Source organism: Setaria italica, chromosome IX, assembly GCF_000263155.2.
Source record: "Setaria italica strain Yugu1 chromosome IX, Setaria_italica_v2.0, whole genome shotgun sequence".
Taxonomy (NCBI): domain Eukaryota; kingdom Viridiplantae; phylum Streptophyta; class Magnoliopsida; order Poales; family Poaceae; genus Setaria; species Setaria italica.
In genome coordinates, this window is record NC_028458.1 from 43,654,051 (window position 1) to 43,671,081 (window position 17,031).

The 17,031-nt window shown below is 42.4% G+C and overlaps 2 protein-coding genes across 2 annotated transcripts; both read left to right on the plus strand.

Moving 5' to 3' along the window:
* Positions 1-4,157: 4,157 nt before the first annotated feature.
* LOC101767188 (serine carboxypeptidase-like 51) lies at positions 4,158-8,108 on the plus strand. Its single transcript, XM_004984077.3, has 13 exons — positions 4,158-4,393; positions 4,493-4,587; positions 4,717-4,824; positions 4,925-5,165; positions 5,256-5,299; positions 5,368-5,435; positions 5,512-5,617; positions 6,090-6,286; positions 6,359-6,428; positions 6,533-6,583; positions 7,425-7,477; positions 7,572-7,704; positions 7,801-8,108. The coding sequence occupies exons 1-13, from the start codon at positions 4,258-4,260 to the stop codon at positions 7,867-7,869; spliced, it is 1,371 nt and encodes a 456-aa protein (XP_004984134.1). The 5' UTR covers positions 4,158-4,257; the 3' UTR covers positions 7,870-8,108.
* A 2,629-nt stretch (positions 8,109-10,737) lies between these two features.
* Positions 10,738-15,083, plus strand: LOC101767582 (serine carboxypeptidase-like 51). Its single transcript, XM_004984078.4, has 13 exons — positions 10,738-10,953; positions 11,049-11,143; positions 11,274-11,381; positions 11,491-11,731; positions 11,821-11,864; positions 11,949-12,016; positions 12,112-12,217; positions 12,472-12,668; positions 12,755-12,824; positions 12,937-12,987; positions 14,241-14,293; positions 14,387-14,519; positions 14,638-15,083. The coding sequence occupies exons 1-13, from the start codon at positions 10,806-10,808 to the stop codon at positions 14,704-14,706; spliced, it is 1,383 nt and encodes a 460-aa protein (XP_004984135.1). The 5' UTR covers positions 10,738-10,805; the 3' UTR covers positions 14,707-15,083.
* Positions 15,084-17,031: the final 1,948 nt, after the last annotated feature.

Sequence of the window (17,031 nt, forward strand, 5' to 3'; positions counted from 1 at the left end):
CAACTTTTGGTTATTGTTTTGTGCAGTGATTGCACAATTTGTTTTTTGCTCACAGTTTGTTTTTTTGCTCTTGTTCGTCTCTGCAACGACACTAGCCTGTTTAGTTGCTTGCTTCTCTATTTTTCAAGCAGCACCGATATTTCTTCATTGGTCAGCCGCCAGGTATGCTTCACCAGCTTGTGCAGGTAAGCAACTAGGGAACAGCAAGTTTCCATCATTAGATTTGCAAGTAGTTCAGTTTCTTGTTTACTCCAAAATTCCAGGGTGCTAATACTTGCTTGCCAGCCAGGCTTTTGATCTTATTTCTGCTCTAGCTCATATGTCTTGAAATGTCTCTTTCATGCTATAGTGCAGTTATCTTTGTTTAATCTTTTCAAGCCTGAATCTCTCTTTGCCTTGATATATTAATCTGATAGAGTAGCTTGGCCGTTACACATGCTAGGATCTCTTATTGTATTGATCTACTCCTGATAGTGTGAGTTCTTTCGATTTAGTCTCTGGCTATAGTGAAATAACCATTACTTATATGCATGCATATTTAGATTAATCCTTCTAGGTGCTATCTCGTGCATGTTTAGCCAGTGGTTTTAGTAATGCAGTAGCAAGTTCTCATGTTGGTTAGTTAGTAAGCAGTTTGCTTGTATTTGGAGGTTTCATTGACCACCCAAATTAATCTGATAATCTGCATTCCATAGAAAGAATATGTTCTATCTCATTAGTTTGAATATAGTTGTGGGAATTTGAAATTTCTAATTTGGCAATCTGCTTGTATTTGGGGTTTTCATTGACCACCCAAATTAATCTGGTAATCTTCAATCCATAGAAAAAAAATCTGTTGCATCAGATTAATCTGCATACAATTATGGGAATCTGTAATTTCTGAACAATTTGCTTATATATGGGGTTTCACTGACCACCTTAACTATCTGTAATATACATTTCATAGAAATTAAATCTAAGTATCTTTGCAATCAGCATATATATTTGGTTAGATGGGTGGTATTTTCTACGTGTTTTGAGTTTGATCCCTTTGTTTCCAATGGTTAGTCAGATTTAGCCATTGAGTTAATGAATTTTTTTTTCCATCTACAGAATTCCTATGTCAATTTGCTAACATGTACATTGTCTCTAAGTAATTTGGGTCAGTAGCTCAATTTTTTTTGATCTTTTAGATTGCTAATGATAATCATTTGTTTTACTTATAATTTATTTTCTTTCCATTTTAGATGTATTTGGTGTTCCCTTGTTGAAAAAGCTAGGTTTTTTATCTTATATTTCATTTATTTACTACATGCAACTTGATAAGATACATCATGGCATTACTCATATTATATTAGCTAATGACATGTAACTTGCATGGGTCTCACATGTATTTTTAAGTAATTTTAAAGTTTCAATGATTTTTGGAACACAGTTCGTGATTTATTCATATGTGGAACACCTATTTTTTATCTTCTATATATAGCTTATTTTTTGTCCGTATTATTAATGTGATCAAATATATTTTTCTGTGAAATTTTATTTGGCTCTAGAGGCTTTCTTGTAGCCGAGTTTTACTTCATCAAAAGTAGTGTTGTAGCATTGGATACATATGCCTCATTATTTTTTAGAAGTGGATATCTTGAGTTCTTTTTTATGTGGGTGTTTGCACTTTGCACCTAATAATTTCTATTCTGTCATCTATGTGTTCCATTGTTGCGTTTGAACATGCTATATGTACAACAAATGCTTACATCATTAATTGACATGAAAATTCATCTTTCAATGTTATTCTGCTAGCCTTGTGTTGATTACTTCACTGATTGCATCAGTTGTAGATCAACTGATGTTCATGGATCGGCTGCTAATGGTTGTTTTTATCTCCTTGTTCGTGTCATGGTCTTTACTCTTTAGCTGTTACATGGTTATTATTCTTGTCTCAATCGTAATTTTTTTTCCATACGGATTCTATCATTTAGTTTCAGTCACATGGTTATGTTACTTTTATTACACTAGGAAATTATATGTAAATTTCATCTTCCTGAAACTTATCATGTGTTCTTCAACTTATGTTCTAACTCTATATTTCATCATTTGCACCCAAATTAATATATATTCTTCTTTCAGTTTTGCATGTACAAGCTATTTAATTTATTATACATTTGTCTGGTATTTTCTTTTATTTCTTTCATTTCCTAGTTTTTCTATGCACTTTCTTTCTTTTCTTTTGCTAGATCATGTAGTAGAATAGTGGTTCTTTTTAATCTACTTGCATGTGAGCTAATATATATCACCTTTCTTAACTTGATTTTATAATTATATATGTGCATTATATCTTAAGTAATGCTTTCAGGAGCTTTCATCCTAATGTTCACATTATTTTTGTATGATTATTTTTGCTATGTTACATGTTGATTGCAGTGTTATTACATCAAATATTGAAATATAATTTCAATGAATCTTTCATGTAATTTCCATTTTTCTTCTTTTTGCAGATCATGTTTGTGCCCTCAAGAATTCAACAACAAACAAGTGACAGCTGCTGGTATCTGGAAGGATCTATTTTGTTCCATTTTGTTTGCCTTCTGTTCTAGATTATGATCCGTAGGATCAGTTGATTCCATTATTCTTGACTTTGGATCCGTAATAATGATGCTTGTTACAATATGCTAGTTCAAGGCTCTTCATGTCCTGTTAAAAATGTGTTAAAAATGTGCCTAGTACTAATACTTTTTAATATTATTCTATCCTAAATTTCTATTTTTGATAGTCAATCTGTAAGATTAAATCAACTTTTATTATAGCCAATGGATCCAAATCAAAGGGTCTAAACATAGAGTGTTGGGTCAATTCCAAACACTCGATTTTCTGGAAGAAAAAAAATCAGGTGTTTTGTTGGACCCTTTCGCTCGAGCCTAGGTCCTCTCAAAACACCCGAGTATGAAGTAGACGAGGTCTTAGAGCAACTCCAAGAGTATGCTAAAAAATTCTTTCTCAAAATAAGGTATTGTGGGCTATGCTAAAATATTTCTTCCCCAAAAACATATCAGCCCACAGCAGAATGCTAAAAGCTAGCCCCCCAATATTTCAAATTAGGCAACGTCATCGTATTGGGCTTATTTTAGAATCTTTTTTTGTTTGCTAAGCAGCATTGGAACCTCACACACCATCACGCCGCCAGGCTTTTTATTTCCTCACGCACCATCACGCCGCCAGAACCAAGGCCACCCACGCCATCGTTACAATCACGCCGGCGACAGGTTTTTTATTTCCCAGTAAAAAATAATGCACAAGTAACTCCACACACACAACCTCAATATTGCTATGATATATCTGAGCTGCATGTGGGGATCCATATATAAGACCATAACAATCAGGAATCAGGATGAACATTTTTAAATTCCATAACAATCAAATGCAGTCTTGCACATAGCAATACCCTCATTATCGTATTTAAAGTACTCCATACATCAGTCTTGCACATAATAGATTACACACTTATTCGTAGTGCTAGCAACAACACCATGGTAACTTGACTCTGCAACTATCAAAGGCTGCAAGCAGCATTTGTTATTCAAACTAGGACTTATAGACTATATAGAGACAAAGAATAAGTAGATACTATTGATAAGTTGAACCATATCACTTCTAAGTAGAAGCTGGATACATGGTTGTGCTCTTCTGGAGTGCCCAAGCCCTGTGCTTAAGCCTGATGAAGTCTGAAGCTTTTACGTCCACAACATCTTTCATCCTGTGGCCATGCCCCAACCTGTCACTGGTGCCTGGTGCTGCCCCATCCTTCATAGCATTGGGCATGTTGTTCTGTCCTCTTTTATAGGCCCAAGGATTTTCTTTTTCTTTTTTCTTACATTGAAAGGATAAGTGAGCATCTTATTCTCTTTTGACAAATTTGATCGAATCTTTTTGTGTTTTTCCTTGTTCTGTTTCTTCATTCAAATTTGTTAGGCGTCACATGATTTTACTGTCATCCTTTTAGACTTTAGTAGATCAGCTGATTTCTAGCTAAGGGTGGTTCCTAAATAGACTTCTTCTCTCCTCTTTTAATAGAAAACATCTAGTTATCTTTCCCTTCAGCAATGAAAGATAGAACAATAATGTCTCAGCCTCGGCGAATCCGTGGTACTCGGCTCGTCAGAGTAGCAACGCGCCACTATTTAAACCGCGCTCTTGGACACAGTGCGGCAGCGGCTTGCACTCACCCGCAACCACAAGGCCACAGACCACGGAGGCCTCGTCATCACTTTCCCTAGCTTCGACATGGACATGCCCTGCTACGCGCTTGCTCTGCTCCTCCCGCTCTTCTGCCTCGGCTCCCTCCATGCCGGTTCCGCTGCCTCGACCACCGGCACCCCCGACGGCTCGGAGCTTTGGGGCTACGTCGAAGTCCGGCCAGGTAAATGTTAAAACCCCTCGTCGCGTATCAGATCTTTCTTCATTTTCTCCTTTGATGCTACGCGTTTAATGAGATGTCGCCGTTGATGCGTTGCTGCAGGTGCTCACCTGTTCTGGTGGTACTACAAGAGCCCCCAGAGGACGTCGACGCCGTCCAAGCCATGGCCGACCGTCCTCTGGTTGCAGGGTGGCCCCGTACGAACCTGTGTCTCTCCTCCTCACACCAGAATTTTGCCACAAGCTGCTCTTCCCTACTCAGTTTCATGAGATCTTGGCCTGAGTAAGCGTTGTGATCAACCCATCGTCTTCTCTGATCCCTCGTAGGGCGCGTCTGGCGTCGGGCTCGGCAACTTCCAGGAGATCGGGCCGCTGGACGTCGATCTCAAGCCACGCAATTCGACTTGGCTGCAGAAGGCCGACCTCATCTTTCTGGTCAGTCTCAGATAGCGACGATGATAGCTCTGCTCCCTCTTCTTCCACGCCCTTGCTGTCGTGATGTTTACAAAGCTGCCTCGGTCTTTGTATGGCACAGGACAACCCGGTCGGCACAGGGTACAGCTACGTGGAGAACAACACCCTGTTCGTGACAACCGACTGGCAGCAGGCGGTGGACGCCACGGCGGTGCTGAAGGCGCTCGTCAAGGAGGTGCCCACGCTGCAGGGCAGCCCGCTGTTCCTGGTCGCCGAGTCCTACGGCGGCAAGTACGCCGCCACGCTCGGCGTCTCCATCGCCAGGGCCGTCCGCGCCGGCGAGCTCAACATCACGCTCGCAGGTCAAGATTCCATCCCGCTCGATGAACCGATCAACGTCGTCAAACAGTTAGATGTGTGTGCATTTAAAATTCTCGTGTCTCTTACGACAGGTGTCGCGCTCGGGGACAGCTGGATCTCGCCGGAGGATTTCACGGTGAGATACCATTTCTTCAATCTTTCCGCGCATGAATTGGGAGCTAAAATGAGGTTTGGATAGTGCAGTTAGCCTACACGCCGCTGCTGCTGAGCGTGTCGAGGCTCGATGACAACGCCGGCGATGAAGCAAACAAGTAAGCCCCGTCCTGGGGAACATGTAACCACCATTTGCCATTCTTGACCTTTAGCTTACCTATGTCTCGATCTCAGGAAGGCGGAGACAGTGAAGAAGCAGATCGCGGCGGGGCAGTGGGCCGCGTCGCAGAAGTCCTGGGGCGATCTGCTGGATTTCATCGCCACAAAGAGCGGCAATGTTGTAAGTGCTGAATATTGGCTCCCACGCTCTTAATGTTATTGGCTTATGATGTCTTTATTACTCCAAGATCCTGGAGTAGTACTCAGGTCACCTTGGACCAAAGGAAAATAAGGGTGGAATTTCAAATAGGAGGGGGGAAAATCCTATGGAGCCCTTTGGAACAAAGGATTCAGCACAAATTTTCAATTTCAATGGAATAGCTTCTGTCTTTCTTTCTTCTTACTCCTTTTTAATTTTTCCGTGCTCATTCCAAATGGTGTTATTCTTGCAGTTTTTCTGTACTTTTAATTCCATAAGATTCAAAATACTAAGGGGCGTTACCTGTGCTTTTTGTATTTTGTCCCGTAAAAGTTCTCTTTTACTATTTCTATGTTTTGATAATCACGTGTTCCAAAGTGGCACTCAGTATTGTGACAGCTTGATGGGTCTTTTTTATCACAGCATAATTTTCTTTTACGTTTTCCTTCGGTAGGACGTGTACAATTTCCTTCTTGACAGTGGCATGGACCCGGTGTCAACGCCGGTGGCATCGACAGGCTCATCGCTGGCCAACTTGCAGGCGAAGTATTCAACATACCTCAGCAGTCAGGACTCTGCTTCCAACACCATCGATGGCATCATGAACGGGGTCATCAAGGAGAAGCTCAAGATCATCCCCAAGGACTTCAAGTGAGAATCGCTTTCACATCACAGTCACCTTCGTGTCGACGTTTGTGATGCTAGCTAGAATTCCAATTGTAGGTGGGGGCAGCAATCTGACTCGGTCTACTACGCGCTGGTCAACGATTTTATGAAGCCAAGAATCGATGAGGCAAGTTAGCAAGGAACTTTTCATGAAACAAAATGTGTCTTCATTACTGCTACAGAATTATATAGTGGTATTTGTTTGATAAACTCATTGTTTTCCTGCTTCAGATTGATGAGCTGCTGTCTTATGGCGTAAATGTGACAGTGTACAATGGCCAGGTCAGCATTACTACTCTGCTATTTCTAGTATCCCCAGCAAATCGGAACTACTCGAGCTCGTCACCGATATTTACTACCTTCTGTTTGTGTGCTCTTAGCCTCTTACTACATTGGCATTCTCTAAAGATCCCCACTCTTTGCAAAAACATCACGTCATGAACTAAAGGACACACCAGGTTAAGATGAGTGGATGAATGTATGTTAGTGGTTTAGTGCATGGGTGACGATCGAGACACTGAAAGCAAACAGATGTTGCATCTTCGACATCAACTCATAGTGCTCTCGATCAAATGTAGTCTTCAGGTTTAACAACGGCATCAGGAAATGGAAGCACCCTGGATAAGAAACCAAGTAGATTACAAGAATAATTAGTTTTGTTAAACTGTGGGAGAGCAGGATAACATGACGCGGACATTCATGTCTTTCAAAATAGACATGCCTGTTCATGTTCAGAAAAGATGCCATCCTTTCCGGATCATACCAAAAGAATGCGAACCTTGATTGTAAAGTTTAATCAGAGAATAGCACATAGGGACAATCACACTCTGGTCTATGCCAAGAAAATTCCAATAAAAGATTGTTCCAGGCAAGGATTTATGGATGGATAGCCCATGAGGACCCTTTCTGTCAGGAAGGATTTAAGGACACGAGATCTTAAGGCGGCACAAGGCATTTTCCCAATAACCACTAGCTCACATGCCTAGTGGCTGTGGCTCACATGTTCAACTAATTGAGACATTTGGATGATCCGCATATGTAGTATTCGTAGTTGAAATGCTTAGGATTAACTAAGACTGTATTTTCAGTACTGAACTTGACATGCCTTTTTTCCTATCTGAAGGTCGATGTAATCTGCTCGACGGACGGCGCAGAAGCATGGGTTCAGAAGCTCAAGTAAGTGTTTGTCTTATTCCACCCATTCTAGCAGGCTCTGGACAATATCTGAATGACTGAATGCTTTCTCCATTTGGGGATGCACTGAATTCAGATGGGATGGTCTGAAGACCTTTCTGAGCCTGCCACGGCAGCCTCTGTACTGCGGTGCCAGCAAGGGCGTCAAGGCCTTCGTTAGGTCCTACAAGAACTTGCATTTTTACTGGATTCTCGGAGCTGGGCACTACGTAAGTCCGAAGTCCCCAGCAATTGTGGTATCTCATGTGAAGTTCCTGAATTTAAGCTTATATGTTTTCTCGTGGGATCTGTTTCTTTGATTGCAGGTGCCTGTTGACCAGCCCTGTATCGCGCTGAGCATGATCAGCAGCATAACCCAGTCAGCAGCAAGTTAGTCGATTTTAAGGGATACGCCAAGAACAAGGAAGGCTTCAACTCCAAGCAACTAGCACAAGGACAATGCAGCATTCTTGAAATACATTATAGCCTTATAGGCTGCATACTTAAAAGGCAGTGAATTGATGATGCCTGTCTTTTTTTATATATTTTTCGGTTAAAAACAGAGTAACTTGTTTCTATGTTCCAGAGATCGGATTCTCCAAAAGAAAGGAAAAACACGTCACTTTATCGTTTATCAAGTGTCAGCTTATATTTCTATTTGGGAGAAAAAGTTTAGCAAAGCACATTTGTTACCTTGACCCAAACAAAAAAAAATTAAAACTAACAACGCAACCAACACAAATTGCACAGTGTTATGAGTTAATGTTAAAGTATATATGTAAATTGACCATGTTTTTCTATCAAATAAGCTTTTTTTTTGGACCGGTTGGTACATGTGGCTCAACAGAGTCAGAGGTCTTAAGTCAAATCCCAACTCATGTAATTAAACAAAATAATTACAATTGATTCCTATTTCTCCATTTCTTCTCCAACTCGTACCTAGTCATCATCTTGTACGCAGAAGTCCACGGGCCATGGCCACCATGCACTTTGGGGATTATCTCCATAGTAGGTCTCACAATTTTTTTTCTTCAAACAAACTTTGCTTCTCATTTCCATATATTCCAAAACGCCACAACTAAAACCACTATATTAAGGTAGAATGAATCAACAGGTAAACCAGCTCCAAACGTATTTAAACAAAGCACACAAAATGACAAGTGTTGTATAGTCTCTTGTTCATTGCAAAATTGCATTTGACACATTATCTTTTGTAACGAGAATACGGGGTTTTGGTAAATTAGACACATAAAAATATTGATCTAAGAAGAATTTTGGCTTACAAATTAGACTAAATACATGTATAGAACATGAAAATATGAGAAATAACATTCCTTATTTCTCTCAAACCTAGTTATGACAATTATTTTCATTGCTCAGTTTATAGATGCTAACATATTTCTGCTCCTTCTTAGTTGATCTTGCATGCTTTCATCAAGCCATCTCCTTAATATGAGATGTCAATAGTTATTTGCCATACTAACAATAATAGAAACATTTTGCTCATTGCGCATATGGTGAACAAATATGCAAAATTATTCTTAAAAGAAACTTCTCCACATCAATAATAATTCAATTTAATAAAAGTCCGGTTTCTTCCTATCTCCTATTATCATGGTTCTAACCCCATAATAGGAATCTACGAATATAAGCAAGTCATTGCACAAAGGGGAATTACTTCACATGTATTTTCAACTGAGAAATGCGCACATGTTTAGCATCTTTCTTTTTTATTTCAGGGAGTTTTGATTTGTACCATGACTTATACAACTATTTTATAACCATTTCTCAGATCTTAAATACCGAAACTATCCTTTTTTTTCTTTGGTATACAAATCTTGCACTATATATTCACCTGATTAAATCTCCTCATCCTTTTAGAAGAATACTTCTCTTGTCTTATGTATTCTTGTATTTATCGTCATGCAATACTCTGACTCAAATAGATTTTTTCACTACTCGAATAAAATATTCAAAGAAATTCTTAGATATCATATGTCCAATAGATATTGATCTCTCTCACTATATATATATATATATATATATATATATATATATATATATATATATATATATGACCCTGATTGAAAACACGGTTAGAGTTACCAGGTTACCAATCACAGCAGCACGTCTAAAATTGTATGAAAATAAAACTTCAACAAAAATATGGATGGATAGAGAAATAAACTAAACAACTATTCACATGTAGATTTCTCTTTTCTTTGTTTCTTCGTGCGTAAGTGCTTTTTTGTTTAAACTTAAACTTTACAACACACACATAACATCCTGATTTATCCATCCTATTTTGTTGTAATTTTTAGTTTACTTTTGAAGAGCCAGCAGCGGCTGAGAAGAAAGAAACCGGACGAAAGTGACCTACAATGCTCTGAGCCTCTGACCCAACCATGAGATGGCAGGTGGCAAAAAGGAACACATACATTATTTTTTTGAGAGGGCACACACGAATACATAGGACGGCATATACACGCGTACGCATCCATACACACACTAGAGAAGAGATCGGAGATTACTTCCCTCGCTGCGTAGGAAACACGCAGTACCACTGAACACGCACGCGCGTATGTCCACAGCAATCTGGAAATAAATTCTGGAAACACACCGGCATTTGTCCCCTCCAGGGATAGAATTCGTATCTTCTTTGGAAGCCGGTGCTACCAAGGTCCTGTTCCGTTGGCAATAAACACATTATTGGACAGTGGACACATACACCTCCTTGCAGTTTCAAGTGCACAGTATTATAAGATGAGATCACATCCATTGCGCACAAGCAAACGAGAGGCAGGCCGGGGCGCGTTGGGACACGGAAAATGACCAGTGAACGGAATAAGGCCGGCGCCGGCGTTGTGCTTTGCCTTCTTGATCAAATCGGTGATCCTATATTAGCCTTTTGCCTACATGTACTGACTCTATCAAACCATAATTATTCCACTTCCATTCATTTGGATTATTAGATGGGATCGTGCTCGCGTAGGACTCGAGCTAAGCCTACTCAGACCTGCTTGAGGTCAGCTCGTTGGCAGTCATACACTTTGTTGAATGTTGAGCCTAACATTACATGAATATAATCCCGAGGCACGCTCTTTTTCAAAAACACTTTGCTGATTGCAGCATCATTGTGAGTGCCAAAGATAGGAATTGATCAATTCGAGGCCGTTTTGGATTTCATGTCACGGAGGCTTTCGTTCAAGCACGGAGGGTTTTTCGCAGGGAAACTGCAGAGCCTCCGTGGGACACCTATTTAAACCCAACCCCCGGCCACAAGTGCGACGACGCGCACTCGCTTGCCGCAGACCACGCCCGGCTCTTCGACATGGACAGGCCCTGCTGCCCGCTTGCTCTGCTTCCCCTGCTTCCCCTGCTCCTCTGCCTCGCCTCGCTCCGTGCCGGCTCCGCCGCGTCGATCACCACCGGCACCCCCGACGGCTCGGAGCGGTGGGGTTACGTCGAAGTCCGGCCAAGTAACGACCCTCTCGTCGCCTGCCAAATTTCTGTGCATTAATTTTTCCGGTTGCAAACTACGTTCTAAGAGGTCACCGTTGATGCGCCATTGCAGAGGCTCACCTGTTCTGGTGGTACTACAAGAGCCCGCAGAGGACGTCCTCGCCGGCGAAGCCATGGCCGACCGTCCTCTGGCTGCAGGGTGGCCCGGTACGCGCCAGCCTTGCCGGGAAATTCAGCTCAACTCTAAACTCCTCTGCTCTACTCTGCTTCTCGAGAATTTAGCCTGCCCGGAGCGAGTGAGCTCTGTCACCGACCATCGTCTTGTTCATCTTCGCAGGGCGCGTCGGGCGTCGGGCTCGGCAACTTCCTGGAGGTCGGGCCGCTGGACGTGAACCTGAAGCCGCGCAATTCGACATGGCTGCAGAAGGCCGACCTCATCTTTGTGGTCAGTCTCAAAGAGCGACAGCGATAGCTCTGCTCTGCCCCCCTCTTCTTCCACGCGCTTGCTGTAGTCGTGATGCTCACATAATTGCCCGGGTCTTTGGACGGCACAGGATAACCCGGTCGGCGTCGGGTACAGCTACGTGGAGGACGACACCCTGCTGGTGACGACCGACTGGCAGCAGGCGGCGGACGCCACCACGCTGCTCAAGGCGCTCGTCAAGGAGGTGCCGACGCTGCAGAGCAGCCCACTGTTCCTCGTCGCCGAATCCTACGGCGGCAAGTACGCCGCCACGCTCGGCGCCTCCGTCGCCAGGGCCGTCCGCGCCGGCGAGCTCAAGGTCAATCTCGCAGGTCAAGATTCGAACCCACTTGATTAAACCAATCAGCATCGAGAAGCAGTTGATTGCGCCATTTACAAATTCTCTGTTTTTTTGGGACAGGTGTCGCTCTCGGAGATAGCTGGATCTCGCCGGAGGATTTCACGGTAAGAAGAAACCCATTTCTTGAACCTTTCTCTTTCAGCGCGCAAAAGAATGGGCAGTTTTGAAGTGATCCTTCGATTCTGCAGCTCTCGTACACGCCGCTGCTCCTTAGCGTGTCGAGGCTGGACGACAACGCCGGCGACGAAGCCAACAAGTAAGCACGCCGGCGTTCCGGCAAGCGCGGTAGCGCACCGTAACTCTTCTCCGGTCACGTTCACAATCACACGCGTACGCAAACCGTGATCGCAGGAAGGCGGAGAACGTGAAGCGGCAGATCACGGGGGGTCAGTTCGCGGACGCGCAGCGCTCTTGGACGGACCTGCTGGATATCATCGGCACCAGGAGCGGCAACGTCGTAAGTGCTGGCCATTGACCCTCACGCTCTTCACGTTTATTGGTCCATGCAATGCTGAATCCTGAAGATCCCGCAGATCATGCTCACTCTTAAACTAAACAGTCGTTACAACTACTGAAGTGTAACTGTAATTAATTGTCAGTTTCCCTCATCAGCTCAACCTTTCCGAGGTGAACTGGTCGTTGCACACACCCAGTGAGAGTGTGAGACCAGATTGGACCTTACACTAGCGCTTTCTCTTTGTGTTTCTGCAGGATATGTACAACTTCCTTCTGGACAGCGGCATGGACCCGGTGTCGGCGGACACGCCGACGGTCTCGTCGCCGAGCAACGTGCAGGCGTTGAGGTACGCGACATACCTCGGCAGCCAGGACTCAGACTCCAACACCATCGACAGCATCATGAATGGGGTGATCAAGGAGAAGCTCAGGATCGTCCCCAAGGACCTCAAGTGAGTTCAGTTTTCGCGCCACAGCAATTGCTTTCCTGCATTATCTTTTCCATGTCAATGTTGTGATGCTACAATCCCAACTGCAGGTGGGTGGAGGTCTCCCAGGCCGTTTATAACACGCTGGTCAACGATTTCATGAAGCCAAGAATCGATGAGGTAAGCTATCCAGGGCCATACATACATACATACATACATACATACAAGATAAAAGATAAAAGTTGAAGGGATAATCGAGTTTGATTAATTCTCTGTTTTTTTCTTTTGGTAGATTGATGAGCTGCTGTCTTATGGGATCAATGTGACGGTGTACAATGGCCAGGTCAGTAATCGATCCTCTGCATTTTTACTACCCAGCAACAACAAGGCAGCAAATTAAAACTACAGATAGATCGTAACCTATATTTACTTTTCATCTCTTCGTGCACTTACACTGTCATTCTATCTCAAAATCCTGTCTTTTTTACAATAACCAGCAAACTGAAACTACTTGACACTCATCAACCAAATTTTAGTGCACCCTGTCATTCTATCTCCAAGTTCTTCACTCTTTGCAAAAGCATCACATCATGAAAGTAAAAGAATGTACCAAGTTCAGATCAATAGATATATCTAGGATGAAACGTTAGTGGCTTTACGTTTCAAAAAAACGTTGGTGGCTTAGTGCTGAAGTGATGACCGAGACTGAAAACGAATCTTGGACCTCATCTTGTAGCACACGCTGCTAAGCTAATTGTGCCATAGACCCATAGTGGCTAGTGCTGGGTGGAGATCAGATAGATGGAGCATCCGGGTCTACCAAAACAACCTGGAACTCTGGAAGAACCTAGGGATAGAGCAACTCCAACAATAACCTTTAAACCAAAACCCCTAAAGATCAAATGGGGTTCTCTCTATTATTTTAAGGGTCACAAAAATGTTTCCAACTCCAGCAATAGCCTTATGGATAGAGGGCTCCCTAGATAGAGATCTCAGGAATGGAGCGTGGAGGGGGGAATTTGAAGGCCTGCCCAAAATGGGGAGTCAAGTAGAGGGCCTGCTAGTTAAACTTGGAGCAGGAGGCTGTTAAGAGGGTCTGCTGGAGTTGCTCAACCGAGCAGAGTATAAGAATAAAGAGATCGTTAGTCAGTGGGAGTCTGGGAGAGCAGGATAGCGTGACGCCGACATGCATGTTCTTGTTCAGAAAAGACGGCATCCTTTCTGGACCATACCAAGAAAATGTGAGGCTTGGATGCGAAGTTTAATCAGAGATGGTACATAGGGACAACCACTACCGGGTCCATGCCAAGAAAATTCCAAGAGGATTGTATTCCATGCACGGATTTGTCGATGGATCACCCATCAGAATCCCTTTTCCCAGGAAGCTGTGAGTGACACGAAATCTTCAGACGACACAAGCATTTTCTCAACAACCGCCAGCTCACATGGGTCATGGCTCACATGATCAACTAGTTGTAGAAAGACCCTCCCTTAATCAAACATTTGGATCATTCATTCATAGAATATTCCCAATGGACACACTTAAGCTGCAATTTTCAGTACTCAACTTGATACACATCTTTTCCCTATCTGAAGCTCGACGTAATCTGCTCGACCAATGGCGCAGAAGCCTGGGTTCAGAAGCTCAAGTAAGTGCTCCTGGTCGTTCCCCCCTCGCATCCTGACAGGGTTAAGAAAACTTATCTGAATGCTTTCTCCATTTGTGGATGTCCGAATTTCAGATGGGATGGCCTGAAGAGCTTCCTGAGCCTGCCGAGGCAATCTCTGTACTGTGGACAGAGCAAAGGCACCAAGGCTTTTGTCAGGTCCTACAAGAACCTGCACTTTTACTGGATTCTTGGAGCTGGGCACTTTGTAAGTCCGAGACCAATTGTGGCATCTTGCCTAGGATCTGCTTCCCATGTGAGGCTCTTTAAATTGGGATGCCCCGGAGCTGATTTGTTTTCTCGTGCGATCTGTTCTTTGATTGTAGGTGCCTGCCGACCAGCCTTGCATCGCGCTGAGCATGATCGGCAGCATAACCCAATCTCCAGCCAGTTAGGGGATTCTACATGATATGCAAAGATCAAAAGGAGGCTTCAACTTCAAGCAGCTAGGACTAAGACACTGCAGCATTCTTTAAGTACAGTAAAGGTTGCACACTTGAAAAGCAATGGAATTGATGATACATGTGTTTTTTCCTTATGTTTTCCATTTAGGGGCAGAAAGAACACTAGTGTGATTGGAAAAGGTTGATTCTCCAAATGAAAGGAAATAAATGCAATCATTTATGAATTCTAGTGTATATTTATTATGTTGCACTTTGGAATTAAAAGTTAGAAGTTATAGGCATAAACTGGAGTGGTCGAGGGTTCATGTGAGTTAAAAAGTGGATATCAATTTTTCAATTGTATTGCATTAGCAGGTGGTCAAACTTAATTCTTGCTTTGATGTCATATTGAGTTAATTATATGCACTAACTGTTGACGTTGCACCTAGAGATTTCAAAGCGTGAAAAGTTGTGAAAATCTCATGTTAAAATTTATCATATCACTTTCAAAGTTCAATTTGCTTTCTAGAGTCATTATTTTTATTAGTTCAAAGTCTTGCTTTAATTTAGTTTAGCATGGGCTTCCTAAGAGCAGAAAAGTGTTTCTTCAAGCGAATTGCGATGGACCAAATATGAATATTGGAGCTGAAACATCCTTTTTTCATAAAAAATGATCTGAAATACAAGGATTCAAGTTGAAAATGAATCTGTACGCAAGGTTGAGGATAAAGGGAGGGGAGGAAGAATGTGACCTTTGTTACTGAGTTATGTTGGCTAAACTAACTGGTTCTACATGTCGCACCTGTTACAGCCTCTTCTTAGACAATCTAGATGATCAAAAGTATAAGAGAAGAAAAATATCTTGAAGGTTGTGGAGTTATAAAAATAGGTGATAAGAAAGGAAGGAGAATATATTGCAGGATGAACTTGCCTCCTTGGAACTTCTGCAACTGCAAATAAAATTCCGATGTGTTTAAGGTCTCTCTCACATGAATTTCTATTTCTAAGCAATTGAAAATGGATCTACCATTTTGTAATATTGGAGTTACATTGACATATTTGTGTAATTTTTACATAGAATGGTGTAACTAAAAGTTCGGGTGTTAAACTTTTGTAAAAAAAATTTAAGCTTGTGATACTACTAAATACCTTATTTTTTAATTTTGCTTCCGATCCACGAACGTTCAAAAGATTTGGATTTAGCAAATAGAAACCAATACTTGGGTGTTGGGTAGAAATCTTTATCAAAATACCCTATGGTTTATTAGTCTACTTGAGACATTCAGTGACTTCAGTCAACAGTAGACTCCCTCCTAGACAGGAATGCTAGTGAAGAAGGACAACTCTTAGTTTTTAAGGTAGCTGCTAATGGTATGGTTGCTATGGTGCAAATTGATCAGATATAAACTAGAAAGGCACGTGCGGCATTGCCGTGCCCATATTGGATTGGGCAGTATATAGTTTAATGTCTGCCTCTCTATCAACATGGTAGTACATTGGATAGTAACATGAATTTTGAACTTAAAAATTAGTTTGGTATATTTGGATATGAAATTAGGTCTCTAAAATTACTTGAGTGATCAATGTTCAGAACATAAAAAGTTTGAACATAAAAAGTGTCTTCCGTTACATTCACATTTCATCAAAACATATTAGAAGCATGAATGCTGATGTCATGGCCGCATGGCCCAGCAATACCATGTATTACACCTTGAATGGGTCACGGCCTTTCATGTCCATTTGCCAAGTCATAGCCCAAGAGAAGCCCAAGATCAAGAGTATAAGACACAAGCTGTGTACATCGTCTAGAAAAAAATAACTATGAACTTATTTAGTAAACTGAAAGAGGAACAAAGGAAGGGTCTTCTTCCTCCTCAACTACCGAGATCTACTCTGTGAATTCCCTGTGATCTTGCTCACACTCCGGGTTGATCTCCCTAGCGCCATGGGTGGTGATAGTGGTATCAAAGATTTACCTTTCCTTGGCGTGGGTCAGGTTGTGTTTGGCTCGAGGGTGATGCCAGCAGCAACCAGGTAGGCACTGGCGCGGCCTGCTCTCTCTTGGATTTTTTTAGATAATGGAAGATTATATTTTGGCTTCAGACATTCTTTTTCAAGAATGCATCATACCACAAAGATTACAGAGTGACACATGTTCCAAAAGAATATGTAGCCAAAACATCAGAAGATCTGATGTACCAACGAGAAATAACAAAACATTAGAGTGACACATGTGCTCTCTCTTGGATGTCAGCGGCGACGGATGGATTCACTCCATCGCTACGCAACTGCGGTGCGTCCATGGAGGCACCTGCTCTACCACCGATGTTGGAGCCG

Excerpts from the sequence above, each read along its gene's own strand:
- LOC101767582 (XM_004984078.4), top strand. The coding sequence starts at position 10,806 with ATGGACAGGCCCTGCTGCCCGCTTGCTCTGCTTCCCCTGCTTCCCCTG. Across the intron at positions 11,382-11,490 it reads AGGCCGACCTCATCTTTGTG|GATAACCCGGTCGGCGTCGG; the intron begins GTCAGTCTCAAA and ends TGGACGGCACAG. Across the intron at positions 14,294-14,386 it reads GCCTGGGTTCAGAAGCTCAA|ATGGGATGGCCTGAAGAGCT; the intron begins GTAAGTGCTCCT and ends TCCGAATTTCAG.
- LOC101767188 (XM_004984077.3), top strand. The coding sequence starts at position 4,258 with ATGGACATGCCCTGCTACGCGCTTGCTCTGCTCCTCCCGCTCTTCTGC. Across the intron at positions 4,588-4,716 it reads TCTGGTTGCAGGGTGGCCCC|GGCGCGTCTGGCGTCGGGCT; the intron begins GTACGAACCTGT and ends GATCCCTCGTAG. Across the intron at positions 7,705-7,800 it reads TTCTCGGAGCTGGGCACTAC|GTGCCTGTTGACCAGCCCTG; the intron begins GTAAGTCCGAAG and ends CTTTGATTGCAG.